Source organism: Sturnira hondurensis, unplaced genomic scaffold (genome assembly GCF_014824575.4).
Source record: "Sturnira hondurensis isolate 20B ecotype Veracruz unplaced genomic scaffold, ASM1482457v3 Scaffold0000867, whole genome shotgun sequence".
Lineage (NCBI taxonomy): Eukaryota > Metazoa > Chordata > Mammalia > Chiroptera > Phyllostomidae > Sturnira > Sturnira hondurensis.
Genome location: NW_028073498.1, coordinates 2,016,315 through 2,040,759, shown reverse-complemented (window position 1 = coordinate 2,040,759; position 24,445 = coordinate 2,016,315). Strand labels below are relative to the sequence as shown.

At 57.2% G+C, this 24,445-nt stretch overlaps 1 protein-coding gene across 1 annotated transcript in view; it reads left to right on the top strand.

The window, feature by feature from the left end:
- Positions 1-24,445, top strand: part of PLXND1 (plexin D1) — a 52,507-nt gene that overhangs the window by 3,490 nt on the left and 24,572 nt on the right. The window contains exons 2-8 of the mRNA XM_037051073.1: positions 13,532-13,708; positions 16,714-16,845; positions 17,122-17,222; positions 17,309-17,438; positions 18,919-19,096; positions 19,273-19,381; positions 19,833-19,935. Of these exons, the coding sequence (XP_036906968.1) occupies positions 13,532-13,708; positions 16,714-16,845; positions 17,122-17,222; positions 17,309-17,438; positions 18,919-19,096; positions 19,273-19,381; positions 19,833-19,935 (930 nt within the window). The remainder of the gene's footprint in view (positions 1-13,531; positions 13,709-16,713; positions 16,846-17,121; positions 17,223-17,308; positions 17,439-18,918; positions 19,097-19,272; positions 19,382-19,832; positions 19,936-24,445) is intronic.

Sequence of the window (24,445 nt, the reverse complement as noted above, 5' to 3'; positions counted from 1 at the left end):
CATTTCTTAACCCCCTACTGTGTGCTCAGCCCGTGCTGTGCACCGGGGGCCAATGGTGATTCAGTTTCTCCTCTTGTGGACCATACAGACCAGCAGAGGACTGACATGGAGCCAGGCCCTTACAGCCCAGGTGGATGAGGGAGCCAGGAGAGAGGCATCGAGGCTTCCCTGGGAGAGGAATGTCAAAGCAGAGGTGGACGGATGAGCAGGAGTTAGCCATGTGGGGCCACCGGGAGAAGAGGAAAGGGTCCAGGCAGAGGGGACAGCAGGCACAAACGCCTGGAGGGAGGAGGGAGGACACAGCAAGGTGGGGTCTGTGGGGTGCAGGTTGGCCATATTACAGAATGGAGAGTGCCCTGGGGCCATGGGGAGCGAGGCATGAAGGGTTTGAGCCTGAAGAGTGATAGGATCTGAATGAGCATCTCCCTGTGGTCCTTTGAAAGCACCTGCCTCACGGAGGTGGGGACACAGCGAAGTAACATGCGAAGCTCTTAGTCGAGTGGCTGGCACACGTGCTTGCAATTACTATGATTATTTTTTTAAAGATTTTATTTATTTATTTTAGAGAGGGGAGGGGAGGAGAAAGAGCAGGAGAGAAACATCGATGTTTGGCTGCCCCCCTCCCGCCCCTGGCATGTCCCTCACTGGAGAGCCAGCCTGTAACCCAGGCACGTGCCCTGTCTGGGAATTGAACCAGTGACCCTCAGCTTGCAGGCCAGCACCCAATCCACTGAGCCACACCAGCCAGCGCTACTATGATTATTTTTAATGTTATGATTTTTAAAAGTCTGTAGGTGGCTGGTGAGAGGCAGGGAGAGTAGTGGGGAGGCTGGTGCCATCTCCCAGGCTGGAGGTTCACTCACTGATTCGCAGATATTTCTTGAGCGTGGACTGTGGTGGGTACTGGGCACAGTCACGCAGGCGGGCTGGGCTGTGTTCTCCGTGATGCACTGGGCCGTCTGGGGGCCTGGAGGGAAGCAGTGGGCTTGGGACAAACTCGCCTGCCAGGATGTAGCCGCAGAGGTGGGGAGGGACAGGCTGGAGGGGACGGAAGCTGCCCAGTCTGGCCCGGCATCAGATGGAAGGTGGTGCCGTTGGGCTAGGGGACAGCACCTCATTCTTCCACCTGTTCTCCAGGGCCATCTGACCTCCAGGCAGGAGAGGCACACAGCCAGGTTTTGGCAGCCAGCTTCCCGCAGGTGTTTTGGGGGTCTCTCAACCCCATAGCCTCTAATGGGGTGGCATCAGGCATCCCAGCTCCTCACCCTCTTTGTCCCCACTTTGATGGCTTTGTCCCCTGCCATCCACTTTTCTGACAGTTGAAGTCTTGGTATCTGCTGCCACCTTCAGTCTGGGAATTTGGTGGAGAAGGGAGGAGCTGCGGAGGTGGGAGGTCAGAGGCAGGAAGCCTTGGTTTCCCCCAGCCTTGGGGGTGGGGGGGGGCCCAGCCTTGTCCCTGATTGTTTTTAACATATTTGGGGCTGTTGGGCTATTTTGAGAGAGAAAGCAAATGAGAAGATGAACGTTCATTGAGTGTGGCGTGGGTCCCTTGCCTTACTTCATGTTGTGGTGCATGCGAGTTGGGAAGTTGCCACAGCTATCAAAAGGGGAAACTGAGGTATGGGGGCCCCCAGCTAGGCAACGGCAGGCTGAGTCTTTTTTCTTCCCCAATCTCCCCTGCCCTCACCTTTGAATCACCACTATTTTTGTGTTTTTAAGTCAGAAAGAAAACTGACAAGGAAATGTCAGTGTGCTGCATTTTCAAGGTGTCTTTTTATAGTAAAGGTGAAAAAAACCCCTCAGGCTGTTTTAAACTGGCATGTGGTGGGTGGGTGCTGGTTGTCAAGAAGGCGTTTTCTGAACCAGTTTTGGGGCTGAAATACTGGGTGGAGGTGGAGGGAGGCAGAGCTTCCAAGATGGGCTTTACATTTGGAGCTAGATGGGGCTGGGGGTGAGCTCCCGGCGGCCAAGGGTACAACCTGAGACACTTGGCAGCACTTAGGAGAAGGGATTCCCATGTGCTTCTAATCTAGAGAGACAGACAGGGCTCGGTCCAGGAGACCGTTAGCATCCCTCCCGCTCTGGCCATGTCCGCATTTCCCGGTAGGTGAGGGTAAAGCTGGCGTTGAGTTCTGTTCTCCTACCTGCATGCTGTGTGAACCAGGCTAAATGATACTGTTTACCCTTTGGGTCTCATGTAAAACTGACCAGGATGTGGGCAGATTAAAATCTCACATTCGGGAAATGGTATTAGTACCAGGAGGGAAAAATTACACCAGAGAAAAGTATGTTCAGTGTGTGGAACAGCCGACAGGCTCGGGAGTGCTCAGAGGAGGGAGGATGCTTTAGGGCAGGGGCATCACAAACTCATTTTCACCAGGGGCCACATCAGCCTCGAGATTGCCTTCAAAGGGTCGGATGTAATTTCAAGCCCCTGACAGTTAAGGAGTAGTTACATTTATACAGTCCTAAAATTATTCCGGCCGTTTGGAGGCAGCCACGAGGCTGATGTGGCCCCTGGTGAAAATGAGTTTGACGCCCCTGCTTTAGAGGATCAAACCAGGCCCTGAAGGTGAGCAGGCCTGGGCCAGAAGGTGAGGCAAGGGTGTGTCTAGACCTGTGGCCCCTCACCCACCTTCCCCTGCCCCCTGAGAGCTCAGAAGCAGGAGGGCACAGGCTGAGACGCAAGAGAGGGTCTGCTGCCACTGCTGTGGACGGGCAGGCACAGGGCTGCTGGCTGCTGGCTGCTGAGGGGTGCACGGATGGTAGGTGCCCTCTTGGCTCTCTGGGCCTGAGCCCTGAGTTCTGAGCAGGGACACTGTGCCAGCCCCTCACTAACAAACACCAATGCCTTTGAGCCCACAGCCCCCTCTCCCCTTGCCCTCTTGGGGCAAGAAGTGCTGTTATACCACGTTTACACCTGGGACCGCAGATGCCCAGGGTCACACAGCTGGCAAGCGGGAGCCGGGATCTGCAGACTGGCTCTGACTTCTGAGTCCACACTGGCCCGTGTTAGTCGGGAGCTCTCTGCCGTTACCCCCCCACCCCCTGGAGATTTGGGTGGAGCCCTTTGTACAGAAACCCCTCCTGTGATAGCACCCCCAAGCTGGCCCTGGCAGGAGCTGGAACTGACACAGCAGTGACTCAGATCCAGAATGGGGTGCAGCCGGCTGGGGCATCTGCAGAAGCTGGGTCATAAGGGGGAGGCTGGGGCCGGTGGGGCCTCCCTCAGAAGTGGGAGAGGCAGGGGACCTCGGGGTTGCATTCATCTCTGAAAATGGAATCACCAGGACTCTGGAAGGAGTGAGCCCCTGGCCTTTTCAGTGTGGGAATGAGGGACATGGTCAATGTGAATGGTGACTTGACAGGTCCCTTTCCACATCGACCCCAGCCCGACCTGGTGCAGGCCATGCTGGGAACTGGGACCGGTGGGCAGTCTTTCTCCTGTCCTCCAGGGCAGCACCTTGCCATCTGGTGTGTGCTAGGAGGGTGGACCAGGATCTGTTACGGGCTTGGCCACACCCATAGCTAAGACCTCTACACTCAGGCAGGCCCAGAGTGGTGGGTGAGTGCTAGACCCTGCTGCCAACTCCTTGGATCCAAATCTTGGCTCAGCACCTTCCTTGCTGTGGCCTTGGGCACCTCACTAGCCCTCGGTGGGCCTCCATTTTCCAGTCTGTAAAGAGGGCTCAGCAAAAGGAACAATAGGGTGGCCAACGTTCAGAGGAGGCCACGTGTGAGACAGCATCAGCCCCTGCAGAAGTGCCCTCGACAGGGGTTCGTGTTGCCTGCCCACAGTTGCTGGTTTTCAAGGAGGTTAAGGAAATAGGCTGCCCGAGTTCCGGCTCTTCAGGGAGAAAGACATGGTGTATATGGAAGGAGCATGAAGGCCCAAGCCCTGGGAACAGGGACATTTTCCCTTTCTGGGCCTCAGTTTCCCGACCTGGTTGGGCCGTGGGGGGTGGCAAGGAAGCCCTCGCCCTGCCACCATTGCCGCTGTTGCTTCTTGGGCACTTACTCTGTGTTGGGCACTTTGCAAAGCTCTTTACCCGAAGTGTATCTTTTTTTTTTTAATTCTGATTAAGGATAGAGTACAGTTATTTTTTAAATATCTTTTATTTATTTATCTTTAGAGGGGAAGGGAAGGAGAGAAGGAGAGAAATATCAATGTATGGTTGCCTCTCGTGCGTCCCCTGCTGGGAACTGGCCTGCAACCCAGGCTTGTGCCCTGACTGGGAATCGACCAAGATCGTGTGGTTCACAGGCCGGTGCTCAATCCACTGAGCTACACCAGCCAGGGCCACAGTGTATCTTTTAATACTGCCTGATGCAGAATGAATTGAGTCTTACCCCCAGTCTACAGAAAGGGGAGACAGAGGCCCAGAGAGACTGGGTGACCTGCCTGAGGTCACACAGTGGGCAGAAGGTGGAGCCAGTGTCTGGCTGCGGAGTCTGTTTGTCGCCTTCACTCCCTGGTTCCTCTCAGCACACTGACCAGTGGGGCCCTGAGATCACAGTGGGAAGGGGTGAGTGGGTCCCTCTGGAAGGTAGAGAGACCGAGACCCAGGGAAGTTCTGCCCCAGCTGGGGCTGCCATGGGGAATGATGGGAGCTTTCCGGTGGGGCCTGCAGAACTGCCCAGCGCCCGTGTTCAGCATGGTCCCACACTGGGTCAGGCCCCCAAGATGGGCGCTCCTGTTCCTCATGATTACAGCTGTCTCCCTTTGCCCACCACAGCCCAGCTTCTCCTGGGCCCCATGCCCCGCCTGTCTTCCTGGTAGAGGGTGCTCTGAAGTCTGGCGGTGTGGGTGGGCTCCACTTCGTTAAGTGGCAGTCTCCCAGAAGGCAGGAATCAGACCCCATCTCAACCCTTCCGGAGCCCCCAGATGGTCAGGGAGGAGATCACGACAGGGGACATGCTGTGGCCAGAGCTGCACGCTGACCAGCCTCAGCTGAGAGAATCAGGGAAGACTTCCTGGAAGATGGTGACATTGGAGCAGGACTTTGACAGATGGGGCCGGGGAAGGCATTCCAGGCAGAGGACAAGGCAGGGGCAGAGACCCAGAGGTGTGGTGGAATGTGGCTTGGATAGCAGGCAGAGATGAAGCTGAGAGTGTGTGGGGTCTGGGGTATGGGCCAAGGATTTGGACGCTGTCCTGTGGGCTGCGGAGAGCCAGCAGGGCTTTGGGGGGAAAGCAACACATAGTTAATCTGTTTCTAGAAGGGATCCTGGGTGCTGACCCCGAATTAGTCCTGCCTGGTACTGGCAGAAACAAGAGGCTCTGGCTCAAAGCCCCCATGGTGGCTGGACCAGGCGGCTCCCCAGGGCCTCTCTGGCTCTGACAACAGTGTAGAGATTGCCATGGAAACCAGGTTCCCACATGGGGACAGGCTGGGAAAGTCTCTTGGTACCAGCCACATGGATTTGGATCCTGGCTACTACCCCCAGAGTTAGGCTGTTTTCTTCTGTCCAAAGCCTGTGCTTGGCCCAGCGACCCTGCCGGTCACCGGGACAGGCTCTGCACCGCCCACTTTCCCACTGGCACTCGATGCCACCTGGGTCTGCCCGTCTCTGGGCCAGCGTGGCTCACCCCGCCCAGCCCACCATCCTTTACCCTGAAACACGATAAATCACATGCCGGAGGAGGGAGGAAGCTCTGAGCTCCATTAGGAGGCCCAGCGAGGCCCCAGTAGGGCATTAATCATGTAGCACTTTCTGCTCTGATCGGTAAATAATGGGGGGGCAGTGGGCAGAGGCCTTGAAGTGGAGGTCAGGCTAGGGAAAGGAGCCAAAAGGGGGTTCAGCATTCATCCCTGCACCCCATTCCCCTCTCAGGACGTGTCCACCATCTGTGTTTGAGGTGACCAAGGCCTCCACAAGTGGCCTTCTCCTTGATGGGCCTGTTTTCCCAGCGTGCAACCCAGGGCATTTCCAGCTCCAGGCGGCTGCTGGCAGTGCTCTCTAGAGCCGAGATGACAGGCTGAGGTGAAAGGTGAGGACTCTGGAGCCTGCCTGCTGAGGTTTGAGATTCCCATTTGGACATAACGGCTGTGTGATTTTGGACAAGTCACTTCACTTCTCTGTGGCCCGGTTACCTTTGCTGTGCAGTAGCATCAACTTGCCAGGCTGTGGTGGGGGTTAAATGAGGTTGTACATGCAGACATCTCTGCACAAAGTAAACTGACTAATTAGTATTGTCATATTGTTGATTCTATTGTATTGTTATTGTTGTAAAATTGTCGCTTTCCATCTTGGGTGTGGTCTCTGAACTGGAATCTGGGCAACTAGAGAGAAGGACCTACCTATGTGTGGCTTCCCTGTCACCAGGACGTGGGACCTGGCCTAGAGATGTTTGCTGGGGGCCTGGAGCCAGCCCTGTCCCCTCAGCTGAGCATACAGCAGTTGCATGATGTCTCTGGGACCAAGGCCAGCACCCCCAGGGGAGGAGGGTGTGAGATCCAGCCTCAGGGCCCCTCAGCCCCAGGAGGAGGAAGGCAGCCTGCACCCCTTCAGGGGAGAAGCTGGGACAGAAGCAGTTCCGGGTAAGGAGGGGCCAGCGCCACAGCACTCTGCCACCCCACCCCCCATTAGAGCTGGTGGGAGGGAGTGACTTTTCACTGAGGCCAGGGAAGAGTCGCTGGCTGCCCATCCCACACTGTGCTCCTCTGGGACCGGTGAGGGGGGGGCAGGGGGAAGCTGGAAATGGGGCCAGGCTAGGCTGGAATGAGAAACAGCTTCGAGGAGGGGGAGCTGGGTGTCTGAGGGCCATGTCCAGCTAACAAAACAATGGCTGCTTGAGTCAGCGGCTGTGGCCGTGGTTCCCAGGCAGGCCCCGAGCAGAGCAGGCCTCTGCCTGCTCGGTATCCAGCGGCACTGCTGATCTTGCCTCAGATGCTTGACTTCAGGGAGTGGTAGAATGGCTGGTCGTGGGGCTCCCCCGTTCTCGGGCTTCTGCCCAGTGGCCTGCAGAGCTAACTGGGAACATCTCTTATGGGAGTTGCTGTTACTCTCCCCACTTCCAGATGAGGAGACTAAGGCTCAGAGGGGATGGGGCACCCCACTGTGTTCAGAGCAGTGAAGCTTGGTACATGAGGAGCCTCAGCGTCCTTTTGCACAGGGGCACAACAAGAGTGTGTGTGCCCTCACCCTGCCCCCAACCCAGTACAGCCAGGCCTCTGCCTTCAGCCTGGGAGCGGTCCCTGCGGGCTGTGCCCAGCCTGTCGGCGGGTCTGCAGTGCTGGTTGTGCATGGTGTGTAGGTCATGTTCAGGGCAGCCTGGCTGAACGACTCACACAGCCCTTCCAGGTGGTGCCCAGCTGGCCTGGCTCAACTCAGAGCTCTGGGGCTGAGTGGCCTGCCTCCCCCAGAGAGGGAGGTGGGGAAACTGAGGCAGGCCTCTCTGAAGCTCTGGAAGGGTTTGCTGAACTGTGTTCATTGCCATTTGTCCGTCAGTCCTGCCTGGTTCAGGAGGCCTGCGGCAAGGTGGGGAACTGCTGTGCTGTGTGCCCCGGGGAAGCTGCCGCCACTCTTTTTGCCTTGGTTTCCCCAAGACGTTGCTTTTCCTGTCCAGCTCAGGGCCAGGCCGCCTGTTGTTCTCTGGCTCCTCCAGGAAGAGAGCATCTTGATCACCCACAGGGAGGTGCTGGTATTTCCTCTCTGGGCAGCAGGTGGCTTCCTCCTTAGTATGGGGGCCGTTGCTACAGGCCCCCCAGAATGGAGTCCATCCTGACCCCTCCCAGGACCAGCAAACAGGAGGCCATAGCTTTTTCCATGCCTCAGTTTACCCTCATTGCAGGGGTCAGGGGTTCAGTGGACCATAGCCCAGCAGCTGCAGTGTTTGGAGAGGCCCCACAGACTAAAGTGGGAGGGTGGAGGTCGGGTGTGCGAGCCATAGGTGAGGCTTCACATTCTGACCTGACCGTGTGCTTGGGTGACCCTGAGACCACTTCCCCTTTAAAGTCAGAGCTTCTGAAGAAGTGGGGGGGAGGAGATAATTGACTAGGTTTTGCAGGAAGCAAAACGCAGGCCCTTTTGTCTAGGCCTGGCTTTTGAGGCCTCTTGCAGACCGTACCTGTCAGAGCCCTATGACGCTGTATCCTGTCTGGTTCCCACTGGCTCCTTCTCCTCTAGCCCTGCCTCTGGGGAACCTCCCGGCCCCTCCTCTGCTCTTGAGGCCGAGGGAGGAGTTCGCCTGGATGCCATGTTGAGGGAAGCCAGAGAGGCTGGCCAGATCCAGCAGGGCCTTGAGGGCCCAGAAGCAAAGTTGGGGTTTATGTCGAGGGCTCTAGGGATCCATTGAAGACTGTTGAGCTACGGAGGGGTACAACCTGGTTGGCATTTTTTTAAATACACTTTTTATTTTGGAATAATTTTAGATTTATAGGGAAGTTCCAAAAGTATTTCCTGCATCCCCCTCCCTCCATTCCCCCCCCCATTGCTAAGGTCTTTTGTCACCGCAGGACATTTGTCTAAACCAAGAAACCAGTGTGAGTACTTCACTCTCCACCAAACTCCAGGTTTTACTCTGTGAACATCCTTTTACTTTTCCAGGATCCCCCTCTGCATTTAGTGCTTCGCAGTTTTAAAGGCTCCCTTTGGCTGCTGTGGAGAGTGAGGGGGAGGGTGCCCGCCCGACTTCCAGCCCAGGAGTGGTGAGTGGCGGGCAGTCTGCAGCAGCCACTGCACACTCAGAGGTGAGCTCTCCTCTCCTGGCAGGGAAACCTGCCTGGCCCAAGGTCACAGTTGAGTAACAATCAAAGACTTGAGGCAGGAAGGTACACAGAGGCCCCATAGCCACTGTGGTCTCTACCTGGGACAGAGCCACGGGGTCTTGTAGCCTGCCATGGCACCCACCAGTGACGCCTCACCCTTTTCAGAGTACCCCCTGCATGCGGCCGGGCTGAGGTGTGGCGGGGCCTGCGGACAGGATGTGGGAGGTCCAAGGAGCCCCGCTCTTGAAGCTGTTGCTCCAACTGGCTTCCTGGGGAAAGAAAGTCAACACAATTACAGTTGGTAGTGAAACCGACGTGTCAGAGTTTTAATGGCAGAGTGGGGCAGAGCTGCGCTTTGGCCCCAGGAGGCAGCCAGCTGGAGGGGACCGGGGCACCCTGCTCTCAGAAAGGAGTTGAAACCAGAGGCTGTTGTCCAGCCCAGTTAGAGAGGGGTAAACCAAAGTTCTTAGAGGAATCCAAGCTGGCAGCCAGGTGTTGCCTGGGCCTGAACCTCAGCGTCCCCCGTGCGGCCACGTGCAGAGCAGGCACACAGGACCCACAGCTGTCCCTCCGTTGTCCGGCACTCACTGGGGCAGCGTTGCTCTCAGCGTCTCTGCTTGGAAAGGAAGTGGCTGAATACAGTTGTTTGCACTTAGGTCGACACGAGTTTTCTTTCTTTACTAAACACTCACCCCAGAGCTCGGCTCTGCCCTGGAGAAGCTCATGCGTGTGCTGCCGTGGTAAGTGAGGGTGGTGAACGACACAGTGCGCCTCACAGAGGCAGGGAGCTTGTTTTGAAGCTCCCACACTTTGAAGTCTGGCTAAAAACTTCCTGCCTGGCATGCCGGGCAGAGGGAACCGCATGGGTTAAGACAAGGAAACTGAGGGCCAGGGAAGTACGAGTGGCCCAGGGTGTGGGAAGGGCACCGGCTGCTGAAGAAACAACATCAGGAAGGTCCAGGAGAATGTGGCCACCTTTGGGGAACTGCAGTGATTGGTGCAGCCGGAGCAGAGGCTGGGGCAGAGGAAGGAAGGGAGCCTGGGGCCTGGCCAGTTGGCGGGGCCAGATCACAAAGGCCCTAAATGCCAGGCTGGATCCTGAGGACAGGTGGGAGCTGGAGAAAGGTTTGAGTCAGGGAGGGGCTACCCAGCTTTGCTCTTGGAAAGGTGACCCTTGGGGACTGGGGGGCGCTGCTGCGACAGTTCAGCTCTCCGTCTGTTCTGGGGGCCATCATTGTTTCTGAGGGGCCGGCGCTGAGTAAGACTTGGAGGAAGGCCGGCGTTGAGGGAGGACTTTCGAGCAGTGCGTTTGGCCAGGGTGGTATTTCGGGCCTGTGGAGCCGACCGCCCCAGGAGACCGAGTTCGGCTGAGGCCACACTTGGGATGGCCGCCTGGTCCCCAAGCCTACTGTCCCTATTTCCTGGGCCTGCAGCCCTTCCCCCCCAACAGAGGAGGCATTTCCTGCCTGCCCAGCTTCCATTCTTGAGCCAGTTCAAAGCCTTGTGATTTCCTCGGCGGTTGGGGAGTCAGCTTCCTCCTTTGCACACAGATCACTCGCAGCAGCCGACGGGTTACTTCTCCTTTTAAATTTTTTTTTTAATTTTATTTTTAGGATGAGAAAAAAAAAGTTGGAGGAAAGGCTTTTTAGAAAATTCCTTCAGCGCAAAATTAATGGCTTGTGAACGTCAGGGCAGGCAGGCGAGAGCCGAATTCCCAGCATGCTCCCCCTTCAGCCTCTGCTGCCCTGGCCCACAAGTCACCCGGAACTGGGCGCCTGTCCGGCTTTTCCCAGGACCCCCCACCCGCACCCCCATCGCAGGACCCTGGGCCAAAAGTCCCAAAGGTGACATCAGGGCCTCCCAGGTCTCCCTTCCATCCCATGCCTCTCGGAGCTCAGTGAAGAAAGTCACATCGTCTGGGCAAAGGGTTACAATTTTAATTTTGAAACAACTCATTGTTTAATGGTGCGAGTAATCCACATTCAGTGAAGACAAGTTACATAACCCCTAGGAAAAGCGTCCCTCATGGACAGACTCAGGGCTTGAGGGATAGCAGAGGTTGTTCCCTCCTCCCTGTGGCCTCAGGGTCGCTGGGGGATGGGCCTGGGATGGGGAGGGGCATCTGGGGAGATGGCACAGTGCCCTCTTTCCAGGTGTGGCCCCCATTGGGACACACACAGGATGAAGGCTGGCAGAGCGGTCTGAAGCTGAAGAACGGGGGGAGCCCGTCACAGAGCGCCCTTGAGAGACACAGGCCTGCCTCACCGGGCTCGCTGACACACAGATCTGCGGAAACACACAGCTGTCTCTCTATCCCCTGGTTTCTCATCCACGGGTTCTACCAACTACAGGTCAAAAACACTTTTCCATCTGCGGCTGGGAGTCTGCGGGTGTGGAGCTACAGCATTACCCTACACCATTTTATGTAAGGCACTTGAGCAGTCTCAGAGTTGGTGTCTGCAGGGGGTCCTGGAACCAGTCCCCCTCTGGTACCTGGGGGCAACTGGGGGATCAAAAGTTAGACATGGATTTTCAATTGCACAGAGGGGGTTGGTGCCCCTAACCCCTGTGTTCAAGGGTCAACTATATATGACAGTCCCAGGAATGGCACTTCAGGCAGAGGGAACAGCAGGGACAAAGGCCCTGAGGCAGGACCCAGCGTGCAATGTTTGAGAAACAAATGAGGTCAGTGTGGCCTGAGTGGGGTAGACAGGAAGATCCCAGGGGCCTGATGGGAGGATCCAGGATTCAGGCTTTATTCTGTGTGTCCCCACTGGAGTGTTCAAAGTGGGAGGGGGAACCTTCTTTGCAGTTGGAAGGGCTCAATTGGCAGCTGTGTTCAGGGGCAATGTGTGGGACAAGGGTGAACCCATAGAAGAGGGGGCTGGGAGAGCCTCCTGGGTAAGAGGGTGGGCGCCTTCAGGTGGTCAGCAGCAGTCAGCTTTTGAGGTAGGTGTGACCTGCCCCACGTCCCCTTCACAATGACAATCGTGGTGACAGTTGTATTGGAAGCAGCAGCAGTGTCAGCTGACACTTCTGGGGCATCAACCCTAGGCTGCACCCTGGGCTTCACAGTGAATCATCTGCTCCCAGCTCCTTGGAGTGAGTGCTGTGGGTGTACCCATTTCATAGGGGAGTATACTGAGGCTTGGAGAAGTGCCCAGCTTAGGTCTCTCCAGCCATCCCAGTGAAGACTACCCCACCCCTGGATTCTTGACCAGGGCACTCTGCCTGGCCTGTCTCCAGGGTTGTGCTGGGAAACAGCCCCCAACCCCCTCCAGAGCCGTCAGGCCCCAGCTCTGTTTATTTGCTGGAGGACAGAAGGACTCAGTATTTGTTGTTTAGAAAACTTGCTGAGCTTTCATGCAAACACCACACAGGCACATAGTCAGTGGTTTGTGTTTGCAAACAGCTCAGATAAAGAAAAATAAAAGCCTGGCTAGAGCTACACCTTAAGGCGTATTCCAGTGACCTTCTGATTGTCTCCTCAGAGCCTCTGGTGCCCACATGCTGGCATCTGGGGATCAGTGGGAGCTCAAGTTTGCTGCCAGCTTCAGTCCTAGACGAATGGCATGGCAGCTCTGAAGCAGGCCCCACCCCCTCTGAGCCTCAGTTTCCCCATCTGTGACCTGTGGCCTCATAAGCTCCCAGGATTCAGGGAGTCAGTGCCGGGCCTCACCAACTGTGTTTCCAGTAAACCTGGCCGGTGACTGTGCACCAACCGGGCTGTTTGTGTGTCTGTCTTACCAAGATGCCCCACAACGTCCTGTGACCTTTCTCAACCACATACCTTCCTGTCACTGTTCATACAGATTCATGGTGGCACTCGCGTGGGAGCATCCTTTCTGGACGATGCGCCATAATTCACATAACTTACCTGCTCAGTTCTGTCAGATGTGAGGTTGTGTCCGCCGTCCGTCTCTCTAAGCTGTGCTTGTGTCTGCATCCTTACAGTTCTGCACAGTTATCTCCTCAAAGGTGCCTTGTGGGGCTCAGTTTTGTATTTTTGAAAATTTAGTGGGGGACCAACAAGATCTGGAGAAAGGTGGAGAAGGTGGAGCAAGTCCAGGGGATGGCTGGGACTGGGGTCACCAGTCACAGCTCTCGTGCTCCTGTGAAGTGGGACGAGTCTGCTGCCTGAGGCGGCGCCAGGCTGGAGACTGTGCATCCCAACACACTTGCCACACTTGGCCCATCTGCAGTGTGTGTCGATGGGGGGGGGGGTGTGCCTGAGGGAAGGGGAGGGACTCAGTCTGGGAGGCCTCAGCCTGCAGTCCCGTGAGATGCTGGCACTTTGGGTGATGTGGGGTCAGAACAGGGGCCCTGGGAGGAGAGACTCCCATGGTTGTTGTGGAGACACGGCCGAGGCAGGAGGGATGCTCTGGGGGTGTCAGCAGGTAAGTTGAGTCAGAAGGTGGGTCTGATGTGGGCCCCTCTGCTCTGCTGGGCTGTGACCAGCTGTGGAGCAGCTCCAAGGGCGTAAGGCCCAGTCCTGCCCCGGCCTCCCTGGCCTCCTGCACACCTGACCTTGTCCCCTTGCCAGCACTTCTGACCCCCCACCTACAACTCCTCCCATATGGTTCCTTCATACCTGAAACATCATCTTAGGGCAATTTTGTGACTACAGCCAAGGTCAGGGGTCAGTCCGGGGCCAGGGTGGGACCTGCTTGTGTTGGGGTCTCAGTCCAGGGCTGGACCTGTAAAGCAGAAGCAGGACTTGGAGGTTGGAGGCCCTGGTGCTGAGCCCCAAGGTGCGCACAGTAGGGAAAAGGGCTGAAGAAGGCTCAGAGCTGAGGTCTGAGTTGCTGTTTCTCTTCCAGCTGCAGCCGGAGCAGTTAGACTGTGGAGCTGCCCACCTGCAGCACCCGCTGTCCATCCTGCAGCCCCTGAAGGCCACGCCTGTGTTCCGAGCTCCGGGCCTCTCCTCTGTGGCCGTGGCCAGTGTCAGCAACTACACGGTGGTTTTCCTGGGCACAGTCAGTGGGCGGCTGCTCAAGGTAGGGCAGGGGCTGGAGGCTGCGGGGGGTGGGGGAACAGGGAGGCTGAGGTCCAATACTAGCCTTCGTTTTCTCTGGTTTACCTAGCACGTGACATTTCACAAAGCGTTTTCACATCTGTTTCTTCCCCTCTGGCTCATGGTGATAAGCGCACCATCATGCAGAGGACGGATCCCGTGGTCCGGGGCCAGCCCTTCTTTCTGGGTCTCTGGGCTTGGGGCTTTGGGGCAGATGGAGCTGCATTCAAGTCTCTGGGCTCTGCCACTCTCAGGCTGTTTGACCATGGGCAACATACTTTCTCTTTCTGGCCCTCAGTTTCCCCATCTGTGAAGGGCTATAAGCCCCGCCTCTTGAGACCACTGTGGGGCTTTGATGGGGGGACGCCACAGCCTGGCAAGTGGGGGCTCTCGTCTCATTTCCTCCCCACCCCACCTGTCACCCTCGGAAGAGCCCCTCACCCCCACCAGCTCCCAGGTGACAGGTTTCCGGGGGCAATAAAACCGGACCCAAGTTTCCCAGAGCTGGGACAGTGAGAGGAGTCCGATGCCCGCTGTGGGGCGGGATGGACAGGGCCTGCACTGTTCCCCAGGTGAGGGCCCAGACCTGCCCCCCGCCACCTCCCATTCTCTGCCTGTCGGGAAAGTCAGCTGCCTGGCCTTGCTTCAGTATATGCCAGGCCCTGGCCTAATTGACTCAGAGCCGGTAACCTAATTCCCTCAGCTGCCCAGGCAGACGCCACAGGCTGGCGGGCGGGGGGGGGGGGGGGAGCCCAGCCCACCTGGCCCTGTGACCCTGCTGGACCACTGACAGGTGGGGGAGGTGCCAGGCGTGGGAGCAAGACTCGAGGTGGAGGTTTTCCTCAGCCTCTGAATACCCCAATGAAGGTCCTTAGGCAGTGGGGCTCGTGTTTTGGGGTAAGACACTTGGATTTGGATCCTGGCTCTGCCTTCCCAGCTGCGTGACCTGGGGGCAGTTGCTTCTCACCCTCAGTGAGCCTCAGTGTCCTTGTCTGTCAAGGAGAAACGAAGGGGACCAGTCAGGACCGTGGTCAGAGTCTCCTGTGATGATGCCTGTGGTCAGAAGCAAGGAGCCTCTCCCACCCCCGCCCATGAAGCTGCAAATTTTTTTGAAGATGTTGGCTTTTAAAAAAGATTTATTTATTTTTAGAGTGAGGAAGAGGGAGGGAGAAAGAGAGGGAGAGAAACATTGATGTGAGAGAAAAACATCAATCAGTTGCCTTTCAAAGGCACCGAGGATTGGAGCCTGAAACCAAGGCTTCTGCCCTGACTGGGAATTGAACCGGTGGGTGACCTTTTGCTTTATGGGACGACGGCCCAACCCACTGAGCCACACTGGTCCGGGCGGGAAGCTGCAATTATTGGGCACCCAATGTCTCCCCAGCCTCGAAGGGCACGTCCTGGGCATTATCTCATTTAATTTTCACACCCCTGCAAGGGAGGCAGGGCCACAACTCCTGTCCCACAGATGGGGACACTGAGGCTCTGAGAGGGAAAACAGTAACCCTGAAGTCACACAGCGAGCGCTGGGGTTGAATTCAGGCCCAACTGGCCCAGAGCACACACTGCCCCTCAGCCTTTTCTTCTGCCGTCCCACACTGCGCAGGCTCTAGCTCCTGCTAGGTCAGGGCCAGGAGCATGGTAGGTGCTAAGTAAACATTTGAAGGAGTAGAAATCTCTGCTGGATGCATGGGGGTGTGGCTGAGGGCAGCATGCTGAGCCTGGGCCAGGCTGCCTGGGATAGGCTCTGCCAAGAGGCCACCTTGGACTAGGGGTGTCTCGGGCTGGGCCAGAGCCTGTGGGGACCTGGGGAGAGAGTAATTTGAATTCAGTGTGTGGAGGGCATGTGGGCAGCTTTTCTGGAGGAGACACGGGGAGAACAGAGCCTGTTGGCCTCATTTGCACGTGGGTAGGAGGGGAGAGATATTCCAGAAAGGGGCACAGCTGGGGAAAGGCCTGGAAATGGACTTGGTGAGTTGGATTGAGTGGGTGAAGATGAGGCTGGCAGAGTGAGTTGGGGTCAGATTGTCAGGGCCTTGAATGCTATGGCAAGTTTATTACATAATCAGGAAGGAGCTGCTAACTAAGGGTTTCAGAGCCTGCCAAGGAGGTCTGGGAGTAGGAAGCCCTAGGAAGGCATTGACCATGGTTCCAGCTCAGGGCCTGCTGGGGCCTCCAAAAGGCAGCATGCCGGGAATGTGTGAGGCCAGTCAGAAAAGCCGCTTGATGGGACTCTGAAGGACATGCAGAGGGGCCCTCAGCCAGAGGGGCTTCCAGGCCTCAGCTAGTCTTGGTTGCCCTCCTGCCTGGACACTGGGCCCCACGCCCCAGCCCCAGCCTTGGACTCTGGGGTCAGACAGGCCAAAGCGTGTATCCTGGCTCTGAGGCATCTTCATTTTATGATTCTTGTCAAGTCCCGCGGCCCCCCTGAGTGCCGGTTTCCTCATCTGTGAAGTGGGGAGGAATGAGCAGTGTGATCCCATTAGCACTTGGCTTGCGTCTTCTCACTCGGAGCTCCCCACAGTCCTGCGGGGCGGGCACTGTCATTAGTCCCATTAGCCCGGGAAACTAAGGCTCAGAGGGGAGTGCCTTGGGCAAGTTGTCCATTTGTACAGCTTGCAAATGTCAAAGCCAGGATCCAAGACCAAATTTCTGCTCTTAGGCAGGATGCCAAACAGCCTCCCAGGGAATGTTTATAAACTGTAACACCCGTATGTATTTACAGGGTGGGATGTGCTGGTGAGGAGCAGAGGGAGCTCCTGGTAGGAGCACAGTGGAGGCAAAAGTGTAGAGGCTGGACCCACTGACCTTCCATGCCTGTGACTTCCCGCCAGTCCCGGGAGTGCCCCAGAGGACAGGGAGGCTGAGCCCCCGGGTCTGGGTCAGGTCCCCTGTGCTGGGTGGGCGGCAGGCAGCTCCTGTGCTGGGCCTCCCCCTGCTTTGGGACCCCTGCTGGCTGTCACCCTGACAGCCACTCCCCACCCCCAGATCAACCTGAACGAGAGCATGCAGGTGGTCAGCAGGCGGGTAGTGACGGTGGCCTACGGGGAGCCTGTGCACCACATCATGCAGTTTGACCCCGCAGACTCTGGTTACCTTTATGTGATGACATCCCACCAGGTAAGGCCAGTGCCCCGGCCTGACAGGATCCCAGGGTGAGCTGAGTGTCTTGCTTGCCCGGCCTTTGCGCACACTGTCCCTCCCACCAGGAGCGCCCTCCTTCCCTACCTCCTTTGGCTGCTCATGCTTCACCTCTGCGGGGAAGCCTTGCTCCCATGTTTCCCCAGTCCTAATGTCAAGCCTCAGCTTCCCCAGTTCCTCATGGCCCTCACCAGGCTGAGTGCCCGGGGAGGGGCCAGCAGCCCCACTGAGCTGGGCCCCTACCTCCGCCTCCAGATGGTTAGGGTGAAAGTCGCTGCGTGTGCCGCACACACCACCTGCGGGGACTGCGTGGGTGCAGCTGACGCCTACTGCGGCTGGTGCGCCCTGGAGACACGGTGAGGCCCCGGGCGGGGGCTGGGCCCAGGAGGCTGCGGCAGGGGAGGAGCCCACCTGGGTCCTGACATGCGTCCTGCCACTCCAGGTGCACCCTGCAGCAGGACTGTGCCAATTCCAGCCAGCAGCATTTCTGGACCAGCGCCAGTGAGGGCCCCAGCCGCTGCCCCACCATGACGGTCCTGCCTGCCGAGATCGATGTGCACCGGGAGTACCCAGTGAGTGGGGGGCTGGAACCCATTTTGGGGGTACGGGGTGGGGAGCTGCCCTTCACCTGGCACCCAAGCCCTGAGTGGTGGGGACTCCTGCCCATAGTATCCCAGGGACTGGGGACAAACTGTGATACAGGGAGAGTGACTGGGCTTTCCTGAGCACGTACCAAGTGCCAGAACATGCTGTGTGCATGCTGTTCACCTCTGTTAGGCTTCATACAACCCTGTGAAGTAGGTGCTTTTAACATTCCCATTTTGTAGATGAGAAAACTGAGGCACAGAGAGGTAAAGGGACTTGTTCAAGGTCATTCAGCTAGAGAGTGGCAGAGCTGGGATTTGAACTCACGTGGACGGGTTCAAGAGTCCCAGGAAGAAGGGCCCAAATTGCAGGATAGGAGAAGAATGAACCCCACCCCCACCTCACCTTTATGCCTTTCTGGGCCCCAGAGCAAGAGAGTGGGTGGAGGGAGGAACACCAAGTGCCAGGCTGCTATTTCTCCTTATTAGAAACAGACGAACCTGTAGCGTGGGGGCAAGTGGGTCTCCCCTCTCCCGTGCCTAGGAGGGCCTAGAGCTGCCTCAGCCCCCTCCCCGCCCACAGCAGGCACTTGGGGGAAGAGGGTGGTCGAGACCCTGGCAGAGGGCTGGGGCCTACCGAGCCCCACCCTCAGTGACTTTTCTGAGGTGGGCATCCCCATCTGTCACCTGTGGGGAGGTGATGGTTCTGATAGGCTGGATGGGGCCTGGGGCCCCTCCAAGCCCCCCTTTGCATTATTGCATGCCATGATTCTTCATGCGCTTCAACTCGTCAAGGAGACGGGGCATAGGTTCATCTGTCCATCCGTCCATCCATCCATCCATCCGTTTATTCATTTAGGATATTACTGTTCTAGACCCTGGGTGGGCACAGCAGTGAACAAGACAGACAAATCCCTGGCCCTTGAGGAGCTGACATTCCCACAGGGTGAGAAAGAATAAGCAAGATGACATGTCAGGTTGGCAATGAGTGCTGTGGAGAAAAGCAGAGCAGAACAGAGGAAGGGGCAAAGATGGAGTCAGGGGTGCTGACATTTTAGACCAGGTCAGCGTGGGGAGCTCACTGCAAAGGTGACATTCGAGTAAAGATACGAAGTAGGTGAGCCAGGGTGAATATCTGGGGAGAGGATTCTGGGTAGAGGGAACTAACAGGGCAAAGGCCCTGAGGTGAGAACAAGGTTGGTGGGTTTGAGAGCATTAGGGGATGGGGTGAGAGAGGTCATGGGTCAGATCATGCAGCGCCTCCTTGGCTACTGTAAGGTCAGTTTCATTTTGCGGGGGAAGGGGGAGGGGGGAGGGAGACTGAAGCCTAGGAAATCACATGTAAGCTGCAAGTAGAGTCCCAGCCACTGGCACCACTACTGGTTTTTCCAGGGGTTGCCAGGCTGGGGGTGGGGCTGTGAGGGGAGAGTTGCCCCCCTCCCCCCAGCTAAGGGTCCCTTGCCCCCAGGGCATGATCCTCCAGATCTCTGGCAGCCTGCCCAGCCTCAGTGGCCTGGAGATGGCTTGTGACTATGGGAACAACATCCGCACTGAGGTCCAGGTCCCAGGCCCTGCCTTCGGCCACCAGATCGCCTACTGCAAACTCTTACCGAAGACCCAGTTCCCCACCTTCCTGCCCCACCAAGGTAAGCTCTCCATTCACTGGGCTGGGGGAGCAGCTCTCTGGGGACCCACAGATGCCAGCCCCTCAGGGGTGTAATGGTGGATCTCAGGCATGGAGGTCCTGATATCACAGCCTCTGATGTCAATGGAGACCCCTGCCCCTTGTCCTCCTCTCCTTGGCTCCCCTGATCCATTCCAGACCACGTGACCGTGGAGATGTCTGTGAGAGTCAATGGGCGGAGCATCGTCAGGGCCAATTTCACCATCTATGACTGCAGTCGCATCGGACAGGTGTACCCCCACACGGCGTGAGTGGGTTGGGGGCTTGCTTCTGGGTGGTGGGAGGAGGTTTTCTCTCTTAGGGAAGCCTGGGAAGCCTTTGGGAGAAAAATGATAGGGTCCCAGAAGTAGGTATGATCTGCAGTTGTTCACTCGCCAACTCGTTTCTTCGGGCAACAAACTCTTAGCACCCAAGTGTTTGTCCTCTGTAAGTACCTAGTCTGGTAGGGGTAGAGAGAAGTGCTTGATTACGCTTAATTTAGTCTCCGAAAGGCCGTACTTGCCTATTTCTTCCTTGCATACCTCTCACAGCAGGGAACTCACTACCCTACAAAGTGCACAACCCTTCCTGGGAGCTCTGATGATGAGAAACACATTCTTCCCTTGTGCTGGGATCTGCCTCCCGGATTGCAGTTGCAGGGGGCAGGGATGAAGGGAGGGCCGGGGTCCTGAGTATCTGAGGGGCCCCTTGTCTTCCAGCTGCACCAGCTGCCTGTCAGCACAGTGGCCCTGTTTCTGGTGCACCCAGCAGCACACCTGCGTCTCCAACCAGTCTCAGTGTGAGGCCTCACCAAATCCCACGGTAAGCCAGGCCTGGGGACGCCCACTGCCTTCCCTGCTTTGTTACCTTTTTTAAAATGTAATGTGTTGAGAACATTTCCACGTCGTTAAATTTTCTTCTTTGGCCCTGGATTTCACAGCTGTGCTGGGCTCGGCACACGGCAGCACGCTTAACCGATCTCGCTGTTGGACATGCGGACCACTTTGCGTTCCTTTTTCACATGCTAACATAGGCAGGGCGCTGTGAACATCCCCAATTATTCCCTGCAGACCGATTCTTAAAAATGGCGTTTTGGGGTGTAAGTGTGGCTGTATTTTCCACATCTTTAGCTCAGCAGCCTTCCAGAAAGACTAAGCTGGTGTGTACGCTCTCATCCGCAGTAGGAGAGCCCCTTCCCACATATCGTACCGGCTAGGTTTGAATTTCACCACCAACATTTTCAGCAACTCTAGGGGGTACCAGACTTGGGTCTTGAATCCAAACTGCTTCTTCTAAGCCCCTGTTCTCCATTTCCCCAACGAAGAAGCTGGGCTGAAAGGCTCCTTCCTCAGTCTCCCCATTGGCACTGGGAACCCAGGGCAGGGGGTGCCAGGCTTTCCCTGGGTTAAGAGGGCATGCTGCCTCAGGAACCACCCGCCCCTGGGTTCTTCTGCTTTGCTCATGGTGGTCCCTTGGGCTCCACAGGCTGATTCTGCGCTGGCCGTGGGCCAGGCCTCCCCAGTGCTAGGAGATGGCTGGATTTAATCAATTACGCTGGGGCCGGGTGTGTTGGGAGAGCAGGGAATAGGAGGAAAAATACAAACGGAAATGCCACATACCTTTCATTGGTTGTTTCTGGGGTGTGTTCACTTGCAGGGTGGCCTTTCTCGCCTTAGGCCAAAGAGCCTCAAAGGCCATTCCAGCCTTGTGCCAGGGATGACCAAATGGGATTCCCAAGACTTCGGCCGAGGTGGTAATGCCCAGCCAGGTGGGATGGCTGGGCCAGGGGCAGGGGCCCCAGGGCCCTGAGACCACAGCTCATCTCCTGTCAGACCTGACTGCTGGGCCCTCGGACTCGTATCAGGGCTGCACGGGGCCAGGGCAAGACCCCAAGCTGCTGCCTGCCACTCATCCCTCTAGCAAAGGGATGTTTCCGCCCATTTTCTAGACGGCACAACTGAGGTAGTCAGTATGCCCCAGGGGCCCTGGCTCCCAGCAGAAGGTGGCCACTGGGGCCCCGTTGTAGACATACATTCCAGCAGCTGCCCCAGCCTCTTGGCACTGGGCTCAGAGAACCTTGTCAGGAAGCCTCGAAGCCTTGTCTGTCCACAGCAGGTACCATGCCATGGCCCACACCTGGGATCTTTCAGCCTCAGCACCCAGCCCGAGCCTCAGAAGTGCTTGTGGAAGAGGAGTCCAGCAAGAGCAATGCGTCACTCAGAGCAGTGAGGCAATAGTATGGGTTTCCAGTGCTAGGGAAGGCCCCAAGCCTCTGCACTAGACGTTGGGATTTCCAGCCCGGGCTGACCAGGGCTCCTGATCTTGTTTGGGGTCCACATCTTCTTCCAGCCCCTGGCCCAGGGCAGTGTACACAGTGGGAAGCATTTGAGCTGGCAGCCAGCCTCCTGTGCTGTAAGTTGAGGGGTAGTGAGGCAAGGGGGACCCAGCCTCCGCACAGTGCATTCAGTATTTATTGAACACTTGTTGTATGCCTGGGTCCATACTAGGCACTGGGAAAGAGCCTAGTCAGACATGATTCTGCCCTCCCCATTAGGAGCCGAGACCTGGTTGTGAGTTATGACTGCGTGGTTCTAGGCAAGCCACCAAAGCACTCGGTACCTGTTTCCCCATCTGTAAAGTGGGGCCTACTTTAAAGGCTGTGGTGGGGATCTGAGATTACACCTGTCAGGCATTAACTTCCCACTTGGCACATAGTAGGTGCCCCCTAAAAGGCTAGGTGGGCCAGGAGGGCTTTGCTGGGGAGGGTACCTTGGTGCCAGGTCCTGACATGCACAGGAACCCATCGGCCTAGAGGTGTTTCTCCCGCTGAGCCCTCATAGCCTACTCTCCCGGGGCTGTGGCTCTGTGGCTCTGTGGACCAGGAGTTGGGGTGGGGGCACAGAGAGGGCCTGTCTCAGAGCGTTCCGGTAATCCAGGAGGAGAAGAGGCAGCCCCCTCCCTGGGCCTGTGGAAGGCTCTGAGCTGATGCTTAATTTGCCATTTAATTGAGTGCCAGTTAGCTGTAGAGGCGCCATGCCTCTAGTTGGGCGGCGGGCAGTGGGGTCTAAACATCCTCCCGAGCCCCTGAGGAGCTGGAAGGCGGCGATGGTCTTGGTCGAGGCTAGGGCAGTGTCTCTGGGAAGGCAGGTGCTAGGGCCTGAGTCTTGGGTCACTTCCCTATTTCCCCGGAGGCCCCAGGGGAAGCAAGTGGGGGTGTGGAGGATGCTGGGAGTAGGGTTCTAGCTTTTCTGCGGAAGGGAAGAGGGTGAGGAAGGTGGCCACACCCTCCACTTCCAGTCGTCTGAGGGATGGTGTGGCCTCTCTAAGGGTGGCTTCCTCAAGGAGGTGGGACCTTAGGGTGACTTTAGGCCTTAGAGGTGAGGAGGGTTTGGCAGATGGGAGGGCAGACTCTTTTGGCGGGGATCCTGGATAGACACCCCCATGAAGGCCGGCTTCATTAGGGGCCAGTCTGGAGAGGGGGTTGGTAGGAGCATGAGGGAAGTTTAGAGAGGCTATGGGGATGAGGAAGGTAGGGAGATGGAACAGGTCAAGTGGGTTCAGGGTCCCTGGGGCTGTCAGTGCTCCCCTTGATTTGGATACAAGTACTCTGCTCTTGAACTTGGTACAGAATGTGGAGAGTCTGAGAGTTCCAGTGTAGGGACAGGCGAGGCCCTCTGTAAACCAGCACATGCTGGGCTCACATCAAGTTTATGGTGGCTCCCCGCATTGCTGCCCCTGCGTCTGTCCGCACTCCTGGTCTCTTGAGCCTGCAGGCCAGGCCCCGTACCTTGTTCCAGCAAAGGGATAAGCCGCTTGGCTTCTTTCTGAGGCATCAATGGCTTGGCTTGATACAGGGAGTCCTCCATCCTTTGTTGCAACTAGGGAAGCCCTAGTTCAGTCTGGCCCTGACTCCAACAGAATTAAGGGCTCATGTGAGTGAAAAGTCTAGGGGAGGGCATTGCCTTCAGGTACAGCTGGATCCAGGGCTCCAGCCATGTGGTCTAGGTCCTCCCACTTCTCCGGGTGGGCTCTGTGCTCAGGCAGGGCCTCCCTCTCAGCAGCAGGACAGGCTTCAGGCCAATCCTGAGAAGTCCCATAGTCGAGTCTCACTGGCTGAACTGGGGTTCCATAGACTCCCTGAACCAATCGCTGAGGCCAGGATGGTCTGGGGCACCCACCCATCCCTGCAGCTAGGGTATAGGACCAGTCTTGCCAAACCAGAGGCCCAGGGTTGGGGGAAGTTCCCCAGAGACCAAGCCAGAGTTGGAGGTGTGGTTGGGGCTGAAGGCCGGCAGCAGACACGTCGGGTGCTCGCATGGAGCCCTAGCTGATGCTGGGGGAGGCATCAGAGGAGGGCAAAGCTGTGGCAGCACATTCGGCCTTGGTTCTGTTCTGTAGAATGGGTACTGACATTTAACTGGCTGTGGGTTATAAGGGTCAGGGGAGGCAAGAGACGCTTAGAGATGGTCCCACGGTGTTGCTTCTGGGAGGTCTCTTGTGAGAACCCCCCCTCCCTTGACCCTCATCCCCAGCCCCACGCCTCCCCATCAGCCACCTACCCACGGGGAGGGAGGAGCCAGGGGGACAGAGCCACTGGGTCTCCAGCCAGCTGCAGAGTATAACTGGCAGCAGCTGTGAAACCTGATTGAAAACATGTGGATTCCAGTTCCTGAAATTCCATGAGGTTCACACGCAAGATGGCACAGGACAGTGGTTCAGAAAGGGACAGCGACTCGCGTGTGCTCACATGGGGGGCTGCACACTGTCTCCTGCCTCCCAGCCGTGCACCATGGTCGGCTCAGGAGACCTCACGGGGCCAGCACGTTGTTTCTCCAGCCTCCACTCCCACGGGAACCCACCTGTCTGGGCAGCGTTTCCGGCCTACCTATCCACAGAAGGCCTGCACAGCCAGAGCCCTCTGTGCTGCGCATCCCATCTCTGGCAGCCGTGTAGCGTCTCTGTGCCCCTGCTTTCTGTCTCTCAGTGGGAGCACCCACTTCATAGGGTTGCTGGGAAGGGGATCTGCAAATTAACAGTAGAGGGCCAGGTGCCATGGACCGTCCAGTGCACACTGAGAGCGGGCAAAGAGCACTGCTGCTGTCCTGTGCATGCTCATTGGTGGTTGTTACTGACAGTGGTGTCCCCTCGGGATCTGGTTTGATGCTGGTCCCTGAGATTCCCCTCAAGGAGCTCTCTGTCTGATTAACAATACCGAGAAAAGACCCCAGGAAAGCCTTCAAATGACGTGCCTGGATGCCTTTGGCCCTGGGTGGCAACTCCAAGCTAGCAGATGGATCATTGTGTTTCCAAACACTTCCCCGACCAGGCCTCA